The sequence below is a fragment of the Coffea eugenioides genome, chromosome 5, assembly GCF_003713205.1.
Source record: "Coffea eugenioides isolate CCC68of chromosome 5, Ceug_1.0, whole genome shotgun sequence".
NCBI lineage: Eukaryota > Viridiplantae > Streptophyta > Magnoliopsida > Gentianales > Rubiaceae > Coffea > Coffea eugenioides.
Genome location: NC_040039.1, coordinates 51,835,754 through 51,852,545, shown reverse-complemented (window position 1 = coordinate 51,852,545; position 16,792 = coordinate 51,835,754). Strand labels below are relative to the sequence as shown.

The window sequence follows — 16,792 nt, the reverse complement described above, 5'->3', positions numbered from 1 at the left end:
ATCCAGACAATTTTTTTTTTTTTTTTTGGGGTGTTTTGTGGGGGGGGGGGAGTTGCTGCTTTAGGAACAAACAAAGGAGATGCTTTTGCACTTACACCATGTCCCACCGCCTCATTAATGCGCGCGCAGTGATTTGGAATGTTGAAATGAATTGAGTGTGTTGATTGGACGAGTACTGAAGCTTAATATCCATCTTAGCTTCCAAGCTAACGTAGCTGCTTTTGATTTTGCTTACAAGCTAATGCAACAGCCATCAAACTAAACACATAATTCTGGGCCTGGGGAAGGAGATCTTTCAGGAAACACTTGGACTCTGGGAAGAGTGAAGGATAAAAGGCACGCTCAGATTCTTCTCTCTCACTTTTTTATATCGTCACCTTCGTCTACTTCCGCAATTGCATCAATTTTCACTTGCAACCACAAGACCAACTACATGTACCATGGATCTTTCTCCTCGACCAAAATTGTAAGTGTATAACTTACCAGGAGTTCACATGTCTATCTCTAACACAACAATAGTCCATCCCACATAATTGTATTCTTGAACTATTGCATGCATCATTCGTGAGGATTCCAAAAAAAAAAAAATGCAGTTCCAGAATCTGATTAGTATACCGTTCAGACATTGAACCTGAACAACATGACATCCCCTTCTTGTACAATATAATCTTTCCCTTCTAGTCTCAGCTGCACAAGAACGGATAATCATGTTATGGACTCATGTAAGCTATCTTAATTAGAGAAAAGGATTAAAATCATATTCTGTTTTCTTTTCTTGCAGGCCAAGGCCAAAGGGGGCTAGGAGGTTAAGGTTTCTCTTTTCCGAAGATGAAGTTGTTTTCCAAGAAATCAGTCTTACTGCATGCATATTTAGCAAGAAGAGACCAATCCACCTAATAATTGGTTTAAAAACACAAGAAAGAACAAGCTTACAAGACCCTTCTCTCTTGCAGCTCCAAAAGAACCGACAGCAACAAAATCATCATAACCAACCTAGGAAAGAAACATCTGGATCTCAGAGTCATATAGCTGATAAAGTTTGTGAAACAGACATTTATAGGCTAAAAAGTCTGCAAGAAGTTATTCAAGTTAGTAGATAGGTCAACCAAAATGGACAAATGAATGGAAAGTATGCATCATAGCCACATTTGGAATTGTTTTCCACACTTGGCAAATATAACAAATTTATTCTCTTAAAGTACACAAAACCGAACTAGAGAAGTGCATGAAGTTATCACATGGAGAGCTCTGTGAAATCCTTCACCTATCAAAAGTTTGTTAGCACAAACAAGATTTGGCAACAAACATGCAGACTGATATTTCTGACTGTCAAGTGCAGTGAACAAGTACAAGCACGAATGGGTAAGAAAGACAGGTTATCATTTGATAGTGATCATGGCATATTTTGTGTTCCACCAATAAGTATGCCACCTATTTATTTAGGCAGGGTATCATGTTGGGTTCATCTTCTACTTTTATCAGCACTACACAAATCAGCTTAATGCCTATATCTTAAAAGTTAGTGCAAAGTATGCAGACGGCCACTAAACAATTGTGATCCTAAAGTTTTGGCCATTCAAATATTAAATGTTTCAAACAACTCACTCAACTTCTAACCACTAAGTCTGTTTCCACCTTTATGTCTTTTTTATTCTGTTAAGTATAGGGACAGTTATGTCTATACATAAAACAATTCATGTGTAAAAGGAAATAATACTATCAACTACCCTATACCATGGATAAGAAATAACAAAAAGAGACACAGAAAATTATTAGAACCAGAATAAAGTAAAGGACCGCAAATTTGCTCCATGTTTTCTTTTTAGCTTTTCTTACAATAAAAATGTTTGGACAAAAATTTCCCTAAAAATTAACTAAATTAGAGAAACCTAACAGCTGAAATGGATGGAATGATCATTCACTTACAGTATTGGAAGTTTTAAAGAATATATGAAGCTTTTAATAGTTCAGTCACCAAAAACTTTACAATGATAATAGTTTAGTGGGCTCCTCAGTCTTTTAGCTTAAAAATTAAAAAAAGTGCTATAAAGAAAAACTAAAGCAGTGCTCCAGAAGGCACAGTTTTCTCAGTAAGCTCACCGTTTCAGCTCTTATGAAACCCTTCTCAAAGTCAGAATGAATAACCCCAGCAGCTTGGGGTGCAGTCATTCCTGAAAGGTTGAGAAGAAATTAATTAACCAGCAGAAGAAGAATGGCTATGAAACACGTAGATACTATTGTCTATCCAATAATCAGAAAATAGTCACTAAAGAAAAAAGAACAACTCAGACCTTTCAAACAAAATTTTAATCAGGGAAGAGCAACAGCAGGACAAATCCCACTACAGCATGGTATTCAGAAGAAAAGGAAAAGCATAGCTTTTTATTCAACATCGAGGCAATAGTTTACTGACCTGATTGTATGGTCCATGCTTTGGTTTCCTGAAAGCAGAATGAGTAAATATGACTTTCAGCTATACACAGTTTTATCTCAATCAGCAACGTTTCTGATGTACATTACCTTTTCACCTGATGTGAAGTACGTACGCAAACCCAAAAGTCCATAGGTCTCCCTAATAAGATTTCCTAAGCCACTTTCCTTGACACCAAGTGATGCTAAATACTCCGTCCTTTCTTCAAGTGGAAGCTCTGTAAGCTCTGATTCAACCTGGGATAACACAATTTACAGTCAGTTTTAAGCTATAGTCCAAGAAACTGCTGAAGCTGAGCATAAAATATCAGGTAATTAAGCTTTCATATCCTACCAACCCTCCCAGAGGGAAACTTCAGGGACAAACAAAGTAAAAAGGCCTCCTTTGAAGTTAATTCAGTTATACATTTCATCCACCAAAGTCAGATAATGTAGGTTTATTACCAAGCTTGACTGGTCAATAAAGCATATATAGCTCAGGGCAGATAAAAACTCAGAAGTAAGGCACTAAGGACAGGATGAGAAAGATCCGCAAATTTGAACTACATCAATATGAATGGATGAGGAAGAAAAGAAAGCCAAAGAAGAAAAGAACTTGCAGGAATTATAAGGTCAAAGGGCTTCTGCCAGAAGAAATCACCAAACCTGTGCTGAAACAGTTACTAGCCCAGACTGCAACTCAGAAGCCAATTTCTTCACTTCTGCAACATAAGGGTTACTTTCTGGCGCAGATAGATCGGATTCAGCTACATTAGCAACATATATGACTGGTTTCATCGTAAGCAAACAAAGATGCTTTACAGCATCTTTTTCAAAATCTGTTAAAGAAACTGATCGTGCAGGTTTTCCATCCAATAGTGCCTGCTGAATTTTTTCCAGAGCAGACTTCTCTGCTTCTTCCTGAAGTCACAGATTTTAGAGTATGTTCGAGAGAGGATACTTCACAACATTTTTAGAAGTTGGAACCACCAAGATCACTCTTACCTTAACTTTGGATTGTGAATCCTTAGCTTTCCCTTTTTTGAGTTTCTCCATTCTCTTCTCAATCTGTACTTCTTGTAAGCAACAAGTAAGCATACTTAACTAAAGAAAAGTAAGCTAGGATCATGTAAGACAATCTAGAGTAGCATTTGTTCTTTTGCAGTACACTACATGAAGGTATGATAAGATTCAAGCACCCCCAGGGGACAACTTATATGGACAAAAATTAGGCATAACTATGACGGTTGTCATGAATTGGTTAGGCCATTCCTTAATTTTCCAATGAAAACATTTGCTGCAGTAATATTCGCTTCCATTTTTAGGATGAATACGAAACAACGTTTCAGCAAGATAAACATACATCACTCGCTGGTAATTCCATCATATTGTGCCCTCATAATAATAAATCCACAGTTACAGTTTCTTCTTCGTAAGCCTCAAACTTGTGATGTTCCAACTTTCAAGTTAAAAATAATTAAAAAAAGATGATAGCAAACCTGATCCAAATCCGAGAAAACCAACTCCAAGTTGATGACATCAACATCTGACATTGGGTCAACTTTCCCATTCACATGAACAACATCATTATCCTCAAAACAGCGAACAACCTGAAAGAGCAACAAAACAACTGCCGAATTATCATGAATCAGAATGGTAAATGGATCATCTTAGAAATTAAAAGCAGTAGGATATTGAATTTACAGAGAATGACCAAAAAGCATTAATTTTTTTGGGTCCCTCACATACACATAGAGAATTTTTTTTGGTCAACTAAGCAGGGTGAAGGCTCAGACATGTCAGCAGAGCTATCCTCAAAACCTGGACTGCCATTTGAGTCAGATGGGACAACGCTATATAGAATGTTATGCCCTTAAAGGCGACAACTTTATTCATCTCAAAAGTTCTATTTGAGATACAGTGGATACTTATCTTCTTGTCCTAGCAACTACAATGATCATAATAGATGACAGAAAAAATGCAGCTTTGCCACTGTTAGACATGTAACAAAGTAGGTCCCCAATACTCGAACTGCATCCAACCCTGGGAAAGAACTAACTTTTGCATCCTGATAACAGCTATTCAAGTGTTCACCTACTAAATAGCATATACTATAAGCTAAGATTATCATGAACGAAGAACTAATACACCTGCTAAATAGCAGATACTATGAGCTAAGATTATCATAGGTGAAGAACTAGTACACACCTGAAGTATGGAATCCACTTCACGAATGTGTGATAAGAACTTATTACCCAAACCCTGCAATCAGATATTAGTTTCCAATAAGCGCAATACGTGAACACCAGTATGAAACTCAAGAAAAAACGAGAAGACTCAGCAAATGAAGCGTTTGTATCAAAATTTCACCTCCCCTTGACTGGCTCCCTTGACAAGGCCAGCAATATCAACAAACTCAATAGATGTGGGAACGGCTCGCTGGGATTTGCTAAGATGAGAAAGAACATGAAGACGTGGATCAGGAACAGCTACTTTCCCAACATTAGGTTCAATTGTGCAGAATGGGAAATTGGCAGCCTGAGCCTTTCCATTCTCAACCTGCAAATCATTCACCAAACTATACTAAGCATGGCTGTTATCAGAGAGCACTCATTTCGCAAGAACTTGAATGCTTTTTAAGGAATTTGAATTAGTTCTTGCAGCGTACAAATGTCCTAGAATATTGAAGGTCCAACTTTGGACAAACAAGTGGCGGGTGGAAGTTAAAAGCAAGAACTTGAATGCTTTTTAAGGAATTTGAACTAGTTTTCGTTGCTCAACTGCGTACAAATGTCCAAGAATATAATATTGAAGGTCCAAATTTGAACAAACAAGTGGCGGCGAAAGTTAAGAAGGAGGAAGACAGACTTACGACGGAGTTGAAGAGAGTGGATTTGCCGACATTGGGGAGGCCGACGATGCCGGCTTTCAGGCTCATAGCTATTCTCGCCGTCGACGACAGCCTCCTCTTGAAGAATAGAGAGTTCGAATGTAGCGACCATTGGAGTTGAAGAGACGGTTTGGAGAGTAGAAGAGTAGTATTAGTAGTAATGGCGAGCTTGGATGGAATGAAGTGAGAGCAAGCAGTAGCTACTGCAGCTATTCTGGCCATTTGTTTCTTTTCTTTCTTTCTTTCTTTTTTTTTAATAATAATCAGGAGACAGTCGAAAGAGAAGAGGATCAGGCGCCGATATGTTTAGAGATTTCCCCACGGCAATTGATATTCGCTTTTTTTTTTTTTTTTTTTTTGAATGACATGACATCTCTTAGAAGCTTTACAATAAGAAGCCAGGTGTTAAATGTTAAACTGATTTCAAACTGATTTTAAACTGATTTCAAATCTAAATGTTAAATGCTTTATCTTAAAATTCAAATTGTTTTTAACCATTTGTAATTCCTTATGCCTAACACAAAATATAAAAATGGTTAATCCTGATTAATCCCGAGTTGAACCATATTAACCTTAACTAAACCGAAGCCGAACATTGTCAGGTCCTATGAGCGCAGTAACATTGTCAGACTCTTTCCTCGCGGTTCCACATCCAGTACTACGATTTTCAGTATTATGGACTGAATCTGGATACGGTAATTATTTGCACTTATCATATTATAATGGACATCAGCCTTTTGCCCCACTAACTAATAAATCTTTTATCGTTTGGAAAAAACAAAAAAAAACTAATAAAACTTTCTAAAATTTGATAATTGCTCTTACCATCGTAAGAATATCTTACCAGTACTTGATATTTATACTTCCAAAAATTTCTACCGAAAAAACAAAACAAAAAAAAAAAACTTTTCAAACATTAACACAGTCCGCATGGAGTACTTTATAAAAATTCAATAATTTTACCAAAGGTTTAATTAGAAGGTGAGGAGGCAATTACGGTTAGTCAATAATAGTTTTTCATGACATCTATCCACCTGCAACTTGGGATTGATTTGGAAAGAAGCACACAGTGGCTGCCATTGCCACCAATACATTCATTTTGAGGGGCTTGTTGTCGAGCTATAAATATAATATATATAGAACCAAATACAGCGTTCTGCAGCTCAACAATTTCTCACGGACTAGTTAGCGTCTTCTACTGCGGTCACGTTCATAATCACCAACGTCGGCAGCATCATCAACCTTTGCCTTTCGCTTTCCAGATTCCCTTTCTTCACTTCTTCCCTTCCTGGTCTCCATGTCATAGTGCTTTCTACCCTTTGACTCGTGTCTACTATTATGATCATTTTCATCTACCTTTTGACTCCGTCTCACCTCATCGCCGCCTTTTCTTCTCATGGAATCTCTTTCGTCCCTTCTGTCTCGCCAACCTACATCACCTGCACGCCTCTCTTTGTATTCTCTCCCATACTGATTGTCTCTGTGACTAGCATCATCTCTATGCCTCTTCTCATACCTCACGCCCTCTCTCCCATCCCTCTCACTACCACCATATGCTTTCCTTCTATAATCCCCCTCATCGCTTGCTGTGCTGCCTCTGTCCCTGCCACTATGTCTGCTTGCTCGGTCTCCTCTATACTTGTCATCCTCTCTAAGCTCTTTACTTCTGCCCCGATGACTACGCAATTCTTGGGAATCTTTAGTCCCATCCCGCTCTTGATTATCAAGACCTGCCGATTTCCAGTCTTCTCTTCTGTCACTCTTCTCAGGCTCACTGTATCTTTCCCTCTTGTTTCCCTTGGGGCTGCCAAGGTCCTCTCCACCAAATACCATTTCATACCTACAAACACATGTTTTCTGACAAGATTAGAGCATGTTCAGACAAAGGGGTGCAGAAGTAGAATTCTCCAACAATGCCTTGACCAACCTTGAATTATCATCTCCCCCGTGCTGGGTGTTGCCATCTTTGAGTATGTATTTTGAATGCTGCTGTGCATTGGTTGGATCTCCAGTGCAGTCTTTAGCAATGTGATCAAGAGAACCACATTTAAAGCAACCTTTTCCTGCAACAAGAAACAGTTGAAACTAAAATTTTGTATACTTGTCTTGAAGGCGTAAAACTTTCTATGTTTCCGATGACCTTTTCCCCTTGACAACCCCCACCTTACACACTGAAAGCCGCCTTTTCCTGTAACAAATAACTATTTAAACTAAAATTATAGCATATTGGCAGACAATTAGCTGAATACTACATTGCTCCGAGCAACCTGTGCCCCTAAACAACTCCCGTTCCATTCTCTCTGTACAAATAAACAAATTTAAATTAAAAAAAAAAAAGCAAGATGAAGGACCTTTGGCTGCTAAACTTTATGCACAGGTTTAAAAACCAGAGAAACCCAACTTTACTATAAATCACTTTCAGCGTCTTTTATCAGTCTTTGACTAATTTCAGTTTATCTCAACCTTCAGACACAATGAGCATGTTTAAAGAACTGATAAATTAGTTAAAAATAGTTTGCAAGAAAAGAAACTGATGACCAACAAATTGTTTAAAACAAGACTGACTGAGTTTTTTCTTTTAAAACATTTCACGCAAAACAAAGTACTCAAAACACAAAAATTTCAAAATAACCTTAGTTTAATGGCAAAAACTAAAAGAAGTGAGCACCAATTCAATCAGTTTGAAACACTGGCTTAACCTAAATTTTCTTTTTCCCTTACGAGCCATAAATAATCTGGATAGTCGATGAGTAAACTGTCAAAACCAATTAGATTAGCCAGTCCTTTCTGGTTTCCTAAAACCACTGATTGCTCAAACAGTCAGTCTAATTCAAAGTATGAGATCAGTTCTACATAGGTCAAGGGTGAGAATATTTTTTTATAAGAAAAGCGTACTGCTATTGTTTCTTAAAGAATACTTATAAAACATGAAATGGGCCTTTAAAATTTAGAAAACAGAGAAGGTAGGACTCATTCATAAACTTCAGTCAGATCACTTTGGAACCAAAGACTGTATTTCCAAAATGACGTAGTTTTACAATCTGAACTTTAAACAGCTCAAGTTTGGTTTCCAAAATTCAAAACCGAGCCCTCGAGTGGAGAACAGATTAAAGTTTTAAACTTTTTTAATCTCGACAACCGCCCAAGGAACAAACCTAATTGTAAATTGGCAGCTAACTTCCTTTAATTCAAGCTTTGCTGAGCATAGTATTGTGACCAGTCATGACAACTACCATGCATCATTCATATCATGTTACAGAGGTTATTGCCGTACAACTGACAACCAATTCTGTAGTTTCACCTTTGCCAAGCATCCAACTCTACAAGCCTCTCACTTGACACCCCCAAGAAATGATATCTACTACTAGCTAGAAAGGAACAGGAAAGAGAAATAAATACGTAGCCAGACATTAGACAATTGAAAAGGAATCAAGGCAACGGTTCATCTACGCGGAGGACAACTTGTATCCATAGTCAAAGGCAACAAAGAGGAGAGAGTATCTCACTCTACTCACCTTTATTCATTCGGCCTCCGCGCCTATACTGGGACCAAAGTTTTGAAACACTCTGGCTAAAATCAACATGTATCCGCCGATCATCAATCAAAGCATTATCCATCTAATACAAAATGAAAGAGTCAAATTTTGAACCATACAGGTTTCTGCCATATGCGGAATAAAAGAAATTTGGAAGAAATAAAGGGGGTCAGTACAGAAACTATTAACCACCAGTGAAATATGTACAAAGGAAAAGGGTAGCAGGGGGAGATGGGATGCCGACTTCATAGCCAGCTATATGACATTGGAAACTGTTATTGCATTCAGTATCTAGTTTAATTTCAATGAGCTCTGTCACTGAAAGCACACTCATTGATCATCATCTACACATTAGACTAAGAAATATAAGATTCTTCTTACTCCTCCCACTCCTGTGGACAAAAGAAGGATAGGATGAAGAAATCGAAATCCAAATATAGCATCATCCAATAAGCAAATAAGATTTGTCCATAGTTTAAAAGAGACCACGAGTGATGAACTCTTGCAATACATGTGCAAAAATTATTGAATCAGCAAACACAGAGCTGTAAACTCCCACACTGCAGGGCCAAAAACAAATGTAACAAATAAATTTCAACTTTGGCATTGTTACCTTGAAGTATGCTTGTTCACAGGCCTCCCTATCTTCAAACTCTGACAAGGAGAAAATATTAAACAATAGTGCACATATGACGACACCGCATCATATAGAATCACAAACAGTTGAACTATTCTAAATCACAGAGCCTAGCACATCCATCTAGTTAGCAGACAAAGCCCAAGAAAAGGATTACTTCTGGCATGTAGAGAGGATCATATAGAGATCAGATGGAACAAATAGTTGCCATTAATTTCCATACCTCGATGTCTACTCTAAGGATTGCTATTGACTACATGTTTCAAGATTAAAAGATACCATCTGTCGAAGCTATCTCTCAATTGAAATATCAGTTTATGAAAGAGTAAACCAATATTTCTGTGTTAATTAGGCTTACCAGATGTAATGTGGCTAATATAGCAACAAAGAGACATAGTTAGTTCAAGAGAGAAAAAAAAAAATCACTACAACAAAGTAAGTGTTAATGCAGTGACAGCAATAGAATTTGTCTGCTTCTGGCAATGAACTGAATTCTTACACGTATTGTAAGAGTTCAGACTTCAGACAAAGCAAGAAAGAACTTAACTAACACAAACAAAGTAGATTAGAAATGAAGGTGCATGTGCACATATTTCTTTCTCAGACAGTGTACTGTACTGAAATAGAATTCAAATAATTCAGAAAATGATGTAACTCAAAATGAGCTGGGGGGCAAAAAGCAACGTCACTTACCAATAAAAGCATAGCACAAGCTGTCTCCAGTCTTGTAGTCTCGAATTATGTCAGCACTGCCACCGGAATTTTGTGAGAAACACATTTCACAAGCAATTTATGCAAGAAAGAAGTTTGAAAGCATTAATGGTGTCAAGCACTCACGATGTAACAGTCCCAAAACGTGAAAATATTGTATGAAGGTCCCCATCCTGTTAAAGACAAAAAAAGGGAGACAGACACATAAATGACTTAAAACTTTCAAAGAAAAACTCCAATAAAAAGTATAATTAAAAATCTTTATTTAACAGGCAATAAGAACAAAACAATTACATAGGAAACTCACTTCAGTAACTGGATTGAGCTTGCAAACAAACAGCACATTATCCGGAGGTTTTACCTCAGCCTCAGGAATGTCCCCAATCTATTACACATGCTAGGAGCAGTTACAACTTGATAATGGCCACAAGGAAAAAATGGGAAGGAAGAGGTAATCTTGATTTAGTTGACGAGTGAAAAATAGATCAAAGTGCATTAAATCCTTACACTTTCAAGCACAACAGCCCTGGAATGTGCTTCTTTGGCACGCAAGACTTCCTCCAGCTGTTGCGGACCTAGACTTTCATCCATTGGTACCCAGTCATCTTCAAGTCGGACATCATCATCAACCTAATTAGAGTCAAAACCCAATACATGGTTAAATTGCAAAAAAGTCAATGCCTGACTCATTATTCAGCCATGGACTTATCATTCTTCCAAGCATGAAATAGTGATAAAACAATTGCTAACTGCAAGAAAGACGCATTTTATAAGTTTTAATATGTCATGGGATACTGCAAAATAAGAATAACTTGCAATCTAGCAATAATTAAGTATCTAGACATAGATAAATCTCCAATTGAGTAGACATTACCCGACTAATATAGCTATAATAATGTCTCATCAACAGAAGTTTAAGTTGTATCGACAGACTCCAAATTATCTCACAACATTTTATTAGCTTACTTATGTTCAATTTCGGCCAATAAGCATCTTTATTTTTCATTTATTTAGGTCATAAGCATATCAAACATCTCGCAACATAAGATGTAATGTGAACCTCTAACCAAAATTCCTAAGGTCAATGGCTTCAAATTTCTTCTTCTGAAAGATGCATCAACATGTCAAAATTCCTTGGTAAGATGGCAAATTAGATGGTGGGTACAAAAGATCTCATCGACATTTAACATCTTAAGATATCAAACTTAAGTATGATTGACACAGCAGGATTATTATAAAGCAAATAGATCCACAGTTAAAAAATTGAAATAGGGTATGGACCATGAAGAACTCCTTTACATTAACATGTCATTGCCAAGGTTACATCAAGAGAAGAACAAAGACCAAAAAACACTTTGAAAAGCAAGGTCATTATCAAGGTTAAATTTGGAAAAGGAACAAAACAAGAAACAAAGACCAAGAACACTTTATGACAGTAAGTAGTCATATTAACCTATAGATTTTTTATCTAAAGAACCACATCCATCATGTATTGCAACATACCCAAATAGCAAGAACAAAGAATTCCACTTTTATGCCCATCTTAGTACTGGCATTGGTAACAACATGAATATAAAACAAATAAGATTTTTGTTTTCACTTCTAGTCTATAAGAACATACTACTGCTATTTGTTACCTCATCTTTTGGTTTTCCTTCAGGTGAAGCATCTGGAAGTAATTCAGCTAATTGTGCAGGATCATCAAAAGGATCATCCAGTATGTAAGTGTGCTTAATTCTGTTCAAAATAATAGGAAAGTAGGTAGGTTAGCCAGAACAAAAAGAATTGGTAACAAAGCAATTGCAGAGAAACTTCGTGTATAATGATTAAAAATTAAAGAAATAAACAAGAAAGAATACAAGTCAACCTGATATTTTTGTAAGGCCTACTGTTTTCATCCACATAAGCTTCATTTATCCTACTGAGTGTCTCAAGCCCTTCTGCTACCTCTCCAAAAACCTACCATTTCAAAGTTAAGACACATTATCATTAATAAGGATTGATAGAATCCACTCCCTTATTCTTATTTACCTCCAAATAGGTGATTGGATATCATGTAACAGAAGCATGAACACCAGCTCCTCAACAATTAAAGACAATCAGATCGAATCAAAGAGATAAAATCTATACAACACACAAAAGCCCGGCTCATTATTGATAAATAGTACTTCACCTGACAAGACATAATCTTTGCATCCCGAAGATTAATTCTTTTGAAATTTATGATCTTGACTATAAAATCCCAAGGTCAACAAAGCACTAAGACAAATTATAACCATGAGTACCTGATAATAATATCCCAACAATCCAGCATTTTTTATATGAAGAACAAATCGTGATTAACACCTGTTAAATTGTTCGCTGGCAGTGCAATATGTTAATGCAGAAAAACATGATTAACCAAGAGGAACAAGAATTAACTACTGCATGTAAAACAAGGAGAGCAAAAGATAGGCACAACAAGAGAACTTTCATACAGGAAAACATGAAAATTGAAATGTAAATGGGAATACTCACAGTGTGCTTCCCATCAAGATAGTCCAGATCATCTCGCAACGTGATATAAAACTGAAAAAGTGAAAATATAACTACATTAATAAATAACAAGAAAATGCCTTACAACCATTACATATAAACCAAACATGTTCAGTAAAAAGAAGAAAATAAGGTACTAAAAATTATTTCTAAAAGGTAAATAAAGGCATCATAAGAAAATAAAAGAGAACTGTCAGAAAATCTGATTACCAGGAAAAGCAATACCTGGGAAGCATTGAGATTCTCTCCAGCACTAGCCATGGCAACAGTGCCCATCTTAGAATGTTTCAAGTCCAAATGAATTTCATCACCAAAAAAACGAGCTTGATCTCCATATAAGAATCTGGAAAAAGTATTAATTAGATATACAAAACTAAACAATAGCAGGTGTTCCTGCCAGACATGCATCAAAGGGATCAGTTTAGCTATGAGTAAAACAGAAAAGAGATAAAAAGATTCATGAGTTTCTATGGAAATAGATATGCAAGACTTCTGTCTTCTAAGATAATGGCAGTATTCTCACTAGCTGCATAGAAAGAGGAACTTTGCAACCAGAAGCCGCACATGCATGCAACTTGAGAAGACTGCAGATCCTCTGTTATCAAACTATCAAGTGGCTAAGGTAATTTGAAACTGAATAATATGGAAACAATGATATGGGTAATTTCAAGTATACCCAGTGAAGAATGCTGAAAGACTCATATGCAAGGATGAAGAAGTATATAAGACTTGAACTGCTAAATTTTGTGCATTATGCAAATATGGGGATGACGAGAGTATATTGAACTTTTTGAGGAAATAAAATGCGGTCCAAGAGTAGAGATAAAGTTTAAGCACTTTGTTTCTTTTGATTGTGCAGAAATGAGAGTGAAAACACTCTAACACCATATGTCTTCTTTGAGTTATTGGAATGCTACATCTTTGTTTAAATTATTCTGTAAATGGGCTTCCACATCTGTATTCAAACTACACAAGTCATCGAAAGGATTCATTCTAAACTTCACACTTTCAGTTGCTAGGGTGCGTCAAGAGCCGTTCTTCTCTTAAGTGGGTGAGTCTTTTGTCAGGCAAGGTCTTTAAGGACTGTGTCAACTTACAGATACTCCTAATGCATCATCTATTAATATATTTTAGAAGAAAGATGCCACAGCATCTTGTCTTAAATATTAGATCTACTAAGTTCTTCTCTGGTTTCTAGCAACCAATTCATTTCAGTGTCTAGGTATTTTCACTTTATCGGTGTGTGATTCACAACCATTTATGTATTATCTCTAGACTCTTAACCTTGAACCTACTTTAACCACTTACAGAAAAAACTTGTGCCAATTCCCCTTACTTGTACACAGAATCACCGCCAGACCCTGTTCCAGTAGGATCACCTGTCTGTGCAGTAAAATCCTTCTGGACGGTATGAAAGAGGCAGCCATTGTAGTACTTAATTCTGCAACAGAAAAGGAGTCATACCAATTCAGTTAGAACTTTTTAAAACCTGTAAGCAAACTACTGAATGAAAAATAACAACACACTCCAATCCATTAACTTCTGACTACCCTGTTTACAAAAGAAGGGCACAAGTCCTTCTACGTGACAAGCTGCCACATGCATATGATTCCCAAACAATCAAATGTAAATCTAAATTTTCAGGTCCAAGCCACTTCAGATTCAGATATCCAAACTAAATCACTTAATAATAAAAGACGAGTGGGTATTATAAAACTGATAACATTACTGATAGCACTAAAGTCACGTTTACTATAGATTGGTTGTAAACTCATTGGTTGGTCCGGAATCATAAATAATACCACAAAAAACGACTCAGAAAAACTCCTAATTTTCGCCGTATAAATGATTTCAAACTGCAGATTTTTTACTTAATTCGCCTTTCCGGTTCCTTAATATCTACATTCTGTGTATTACCGACGCAATTAATACAACTTCCAAAGTATTAAAACCAAAAAAAAAATGCATAAGCTAGGGCTTTTTCTTTTTTTTTTGTGCTATCCAATTTGTACAGAAACAATAGAGCCAAAATCACCTACAATCATCTAAGCTATAGAATATTCGAAAACAATAGAAATCAAGAGCTTACTTGCATAACTTGAGAAAGTTCTTGCAAGTGAGAGGACACCGGTCGGTGAACAAATCCACAACTATATCTCCCAGGCTCGTTACAATCATTACAGACATTTTTGGACAATTTTCTTAAACCTCGAAAACGACTCAAATATATAATTCAGTTGAGCTGAAACTCGACATTAGTGCCGGAAATTTTATTCTACATAAAGGGGCAACCACGCCCAGACGATGGTTCCTCTTCCTCCTTTGGGGTTTAACTTTTAAGCTCCTTTTCCCGTTTCTCTTTCTTAACTGTGGGTCTGGGTTTAATACTTACCACTGTTCGTCGATTTGTCTCCCTCGTGTTTCTAATAGTAGTAATGCTTTCCTTCCTGCTGGGACAATTTGTAGAAACTTGAATTTAATCCCTAAAGTATTTTCCAAAATTTCGAGATAGTCCTCCGAGTATTATTTTGTACTTTTTGGTCCTTCAAGTTTGCTTTTTTAGTCAAGCGGAACTTTTTGATCCTAGATCAGTGTAACATAGGTACAGATATAACATCAATACATGCAGGATTCAAGGATTATGCAATCACTACGTTACAACTGCACATTATAATATACATACTAGCAGAGTTAGATATTAATGCAATAAAATAGACGAATAACAACAAAAATGCAAAATTACAATAATTTTTTTGACACTTTAAAATTTGTATCCAAAATTGAATCCCTTCCCTGCAATTTCAAAATACACCATCTATCACTATTAATTGCAATCTATAGTTACTAGTGCGATTGCAAAGAAACAGAATCCGATCATACATTATTACGCTCATTAGTATTTAAAAAATAAAGAATTTTGATGCTTTTTTTTTTATTGCCCAAAAAATGTGCAGTTTTGCTTTAGAATTCAAGCTTCTTTATATTTGATAATACACTCTAGTTAAACTTATACAATATCATAAATTTAGGTCATTAATTTTATTATTTAAAAAAAATTAAACGGATGTATGTTGCAATTAGTGCTCAATATTATGCCATGAGTTATTTTAAATTATGTTCTCTTGAGTATGTTGTGTAGAGTAGGCATTTTGTCTTGTATATGTCTTCCAAGCCGAAGTTACACCTTTGTCCTTGATAAAACAAGATATTGCCAAGCAAGTTTCTCACGAAAAAATAAAATAAAGAATGTATCAAGTAAATCCTTGTTACATTGAATTTAATCTAGGATAAAATATGCATCTGAACTTATAAACTATGAACATCATTGCCTCGCAAGTCATAAAAACCAAAACCATTTTAATGCATAAATCCAATGCTTTAAGCTAGTTCTCGCAAGTCGTGAAAACACAATCAATGTTTAGCTTATAAATGTAGTTACATATATTAGACATAGTCGCACACTTTCGCATCAAACCGCCGATACTTTTTATTTTTAGACAAAATAAAACCACTAATACTTGGTACAAACAACTTTGAAGCGTTTAAATGCTGTGTTGCTATGTGGGGAAATATTTGTAATACAAATTTAGGGAAATTTGGAGAATGGGAACAAAAGATTTCAAATTTTGTAAATATGATGTAAATTTCCACAAATGTGTGAATTAGGGATGCGTCATTGTTCACAAATTAAAATAACTAAACTTATGAATTAATCCTGATAGTGTACACACCATAGGTGTTAAATAAATGACAATTATGTAAAAATTGAATTTGAAATCTAACTTTTTACACTTGTCATGAATCCATTAATGATGATGTGTGTGTATACATACATATATACTGTCACTGTATATAAAGTTTATTCTAAACTTTTTGCTAAATGCTAATTCACCCTCATAATAGTATGTACTTTGTCGAGCAAAAACATTCACCTTGACAAATAACTATGTATACTTTTGTTTACATAAGCGTACATTTGTATGTGTACATTGTAATTTATGTGTACATATGTGTACTTGAATATGCACATATGACTGCGAATGTATGCTAATAAATTTTTTTTTTCATTCAAAA

At 35.9% G+C, this 16,792-nt stretch overlaps 2 protein-coding genes across 3 annotated transcripts; both read right to left on the bottom strand.

The window, feature by feature from the left end:
- Window positions 1-129: 129 nt before the first annotated feature.
- Window positions 130-5,592, bottom strand: LOC113770674 (ribosome-binding ATPase YchF). The gene is made up of 11 exons (XM_027315212.1): window positions 5,282-5,592; window positions 4,780-4,968; window positions 4,618-4,671; window positions 3,909-4,019; window positions 3,415-3,477; window positions 3,076-3,330; window positions 2,521-2,667; window positions 2,414-2,441; window positions 2,101-2,171; window positions 934-993; window positions 130-687 (listed from the first exon to the last, which is right to left on the bottom strand). The coding sequence occupies exons 1-11, from the start codon at window positions 5,519-5,521 to the stop codon at window positions 619-621; spliced, it is 1,287 nt and encodes a 428-aa protein (XP_027171013.1). The 5' UTR covers window positions 5,522-5,592; the 3' UTR covers window positions 130-618.
- A 623-nt stretch (window positions 5,593-6,215) lies between these two features.
- On the bottom strand, window positions 6,216-15,119 carry LOC113772556 (peptidyl-prolyl cis-trans isomerase CYP59). 2 transcript variants are annotated; one of them, XM_027317178.1, is made up of 14 exons: window positions 14,808-15,119; window positions 14,055-14,159; window positions 12,944-13,061; window positions 12,701-12,751; window positions 12,051-12,142; window positions 11,821-11,920; window positions 10,691-10,813; window positions 10,491-10,568; window positions 10,310-10,356; window positions 10,166-10,221; window positions 9,449-9,489; window positions 8,815-8,917; window positions 7,227-7,362; window positions 6,216-7,139 (listed from the first exon to the last, which is right to left on the bottom strand). In XM_027317178.1, the coding sequence occupies exons 1-14, from the start codon at window positions 14,903-14,905 to the stop codon at window positions 6,485-6,487; spliced, it is 1,803 nt and encodes a 600-aa protein (XP_027172979.1). In that variant the 5' UTR covers window positions 14,906-15,119; the 3' UTR covers window positions 6,216-6,484. The 2 variants fall into 2 exon arrangements, with proteins under 2 accessions (XP_027172979.1, XP_027172980.1); XM_027317179.1 differs by having other exon boundaries at window positions 14,027-14,159; window positions 14,808-14,894.
- Window positions 15,120-16,792: the final 1,673 nt, after the last annotated feature.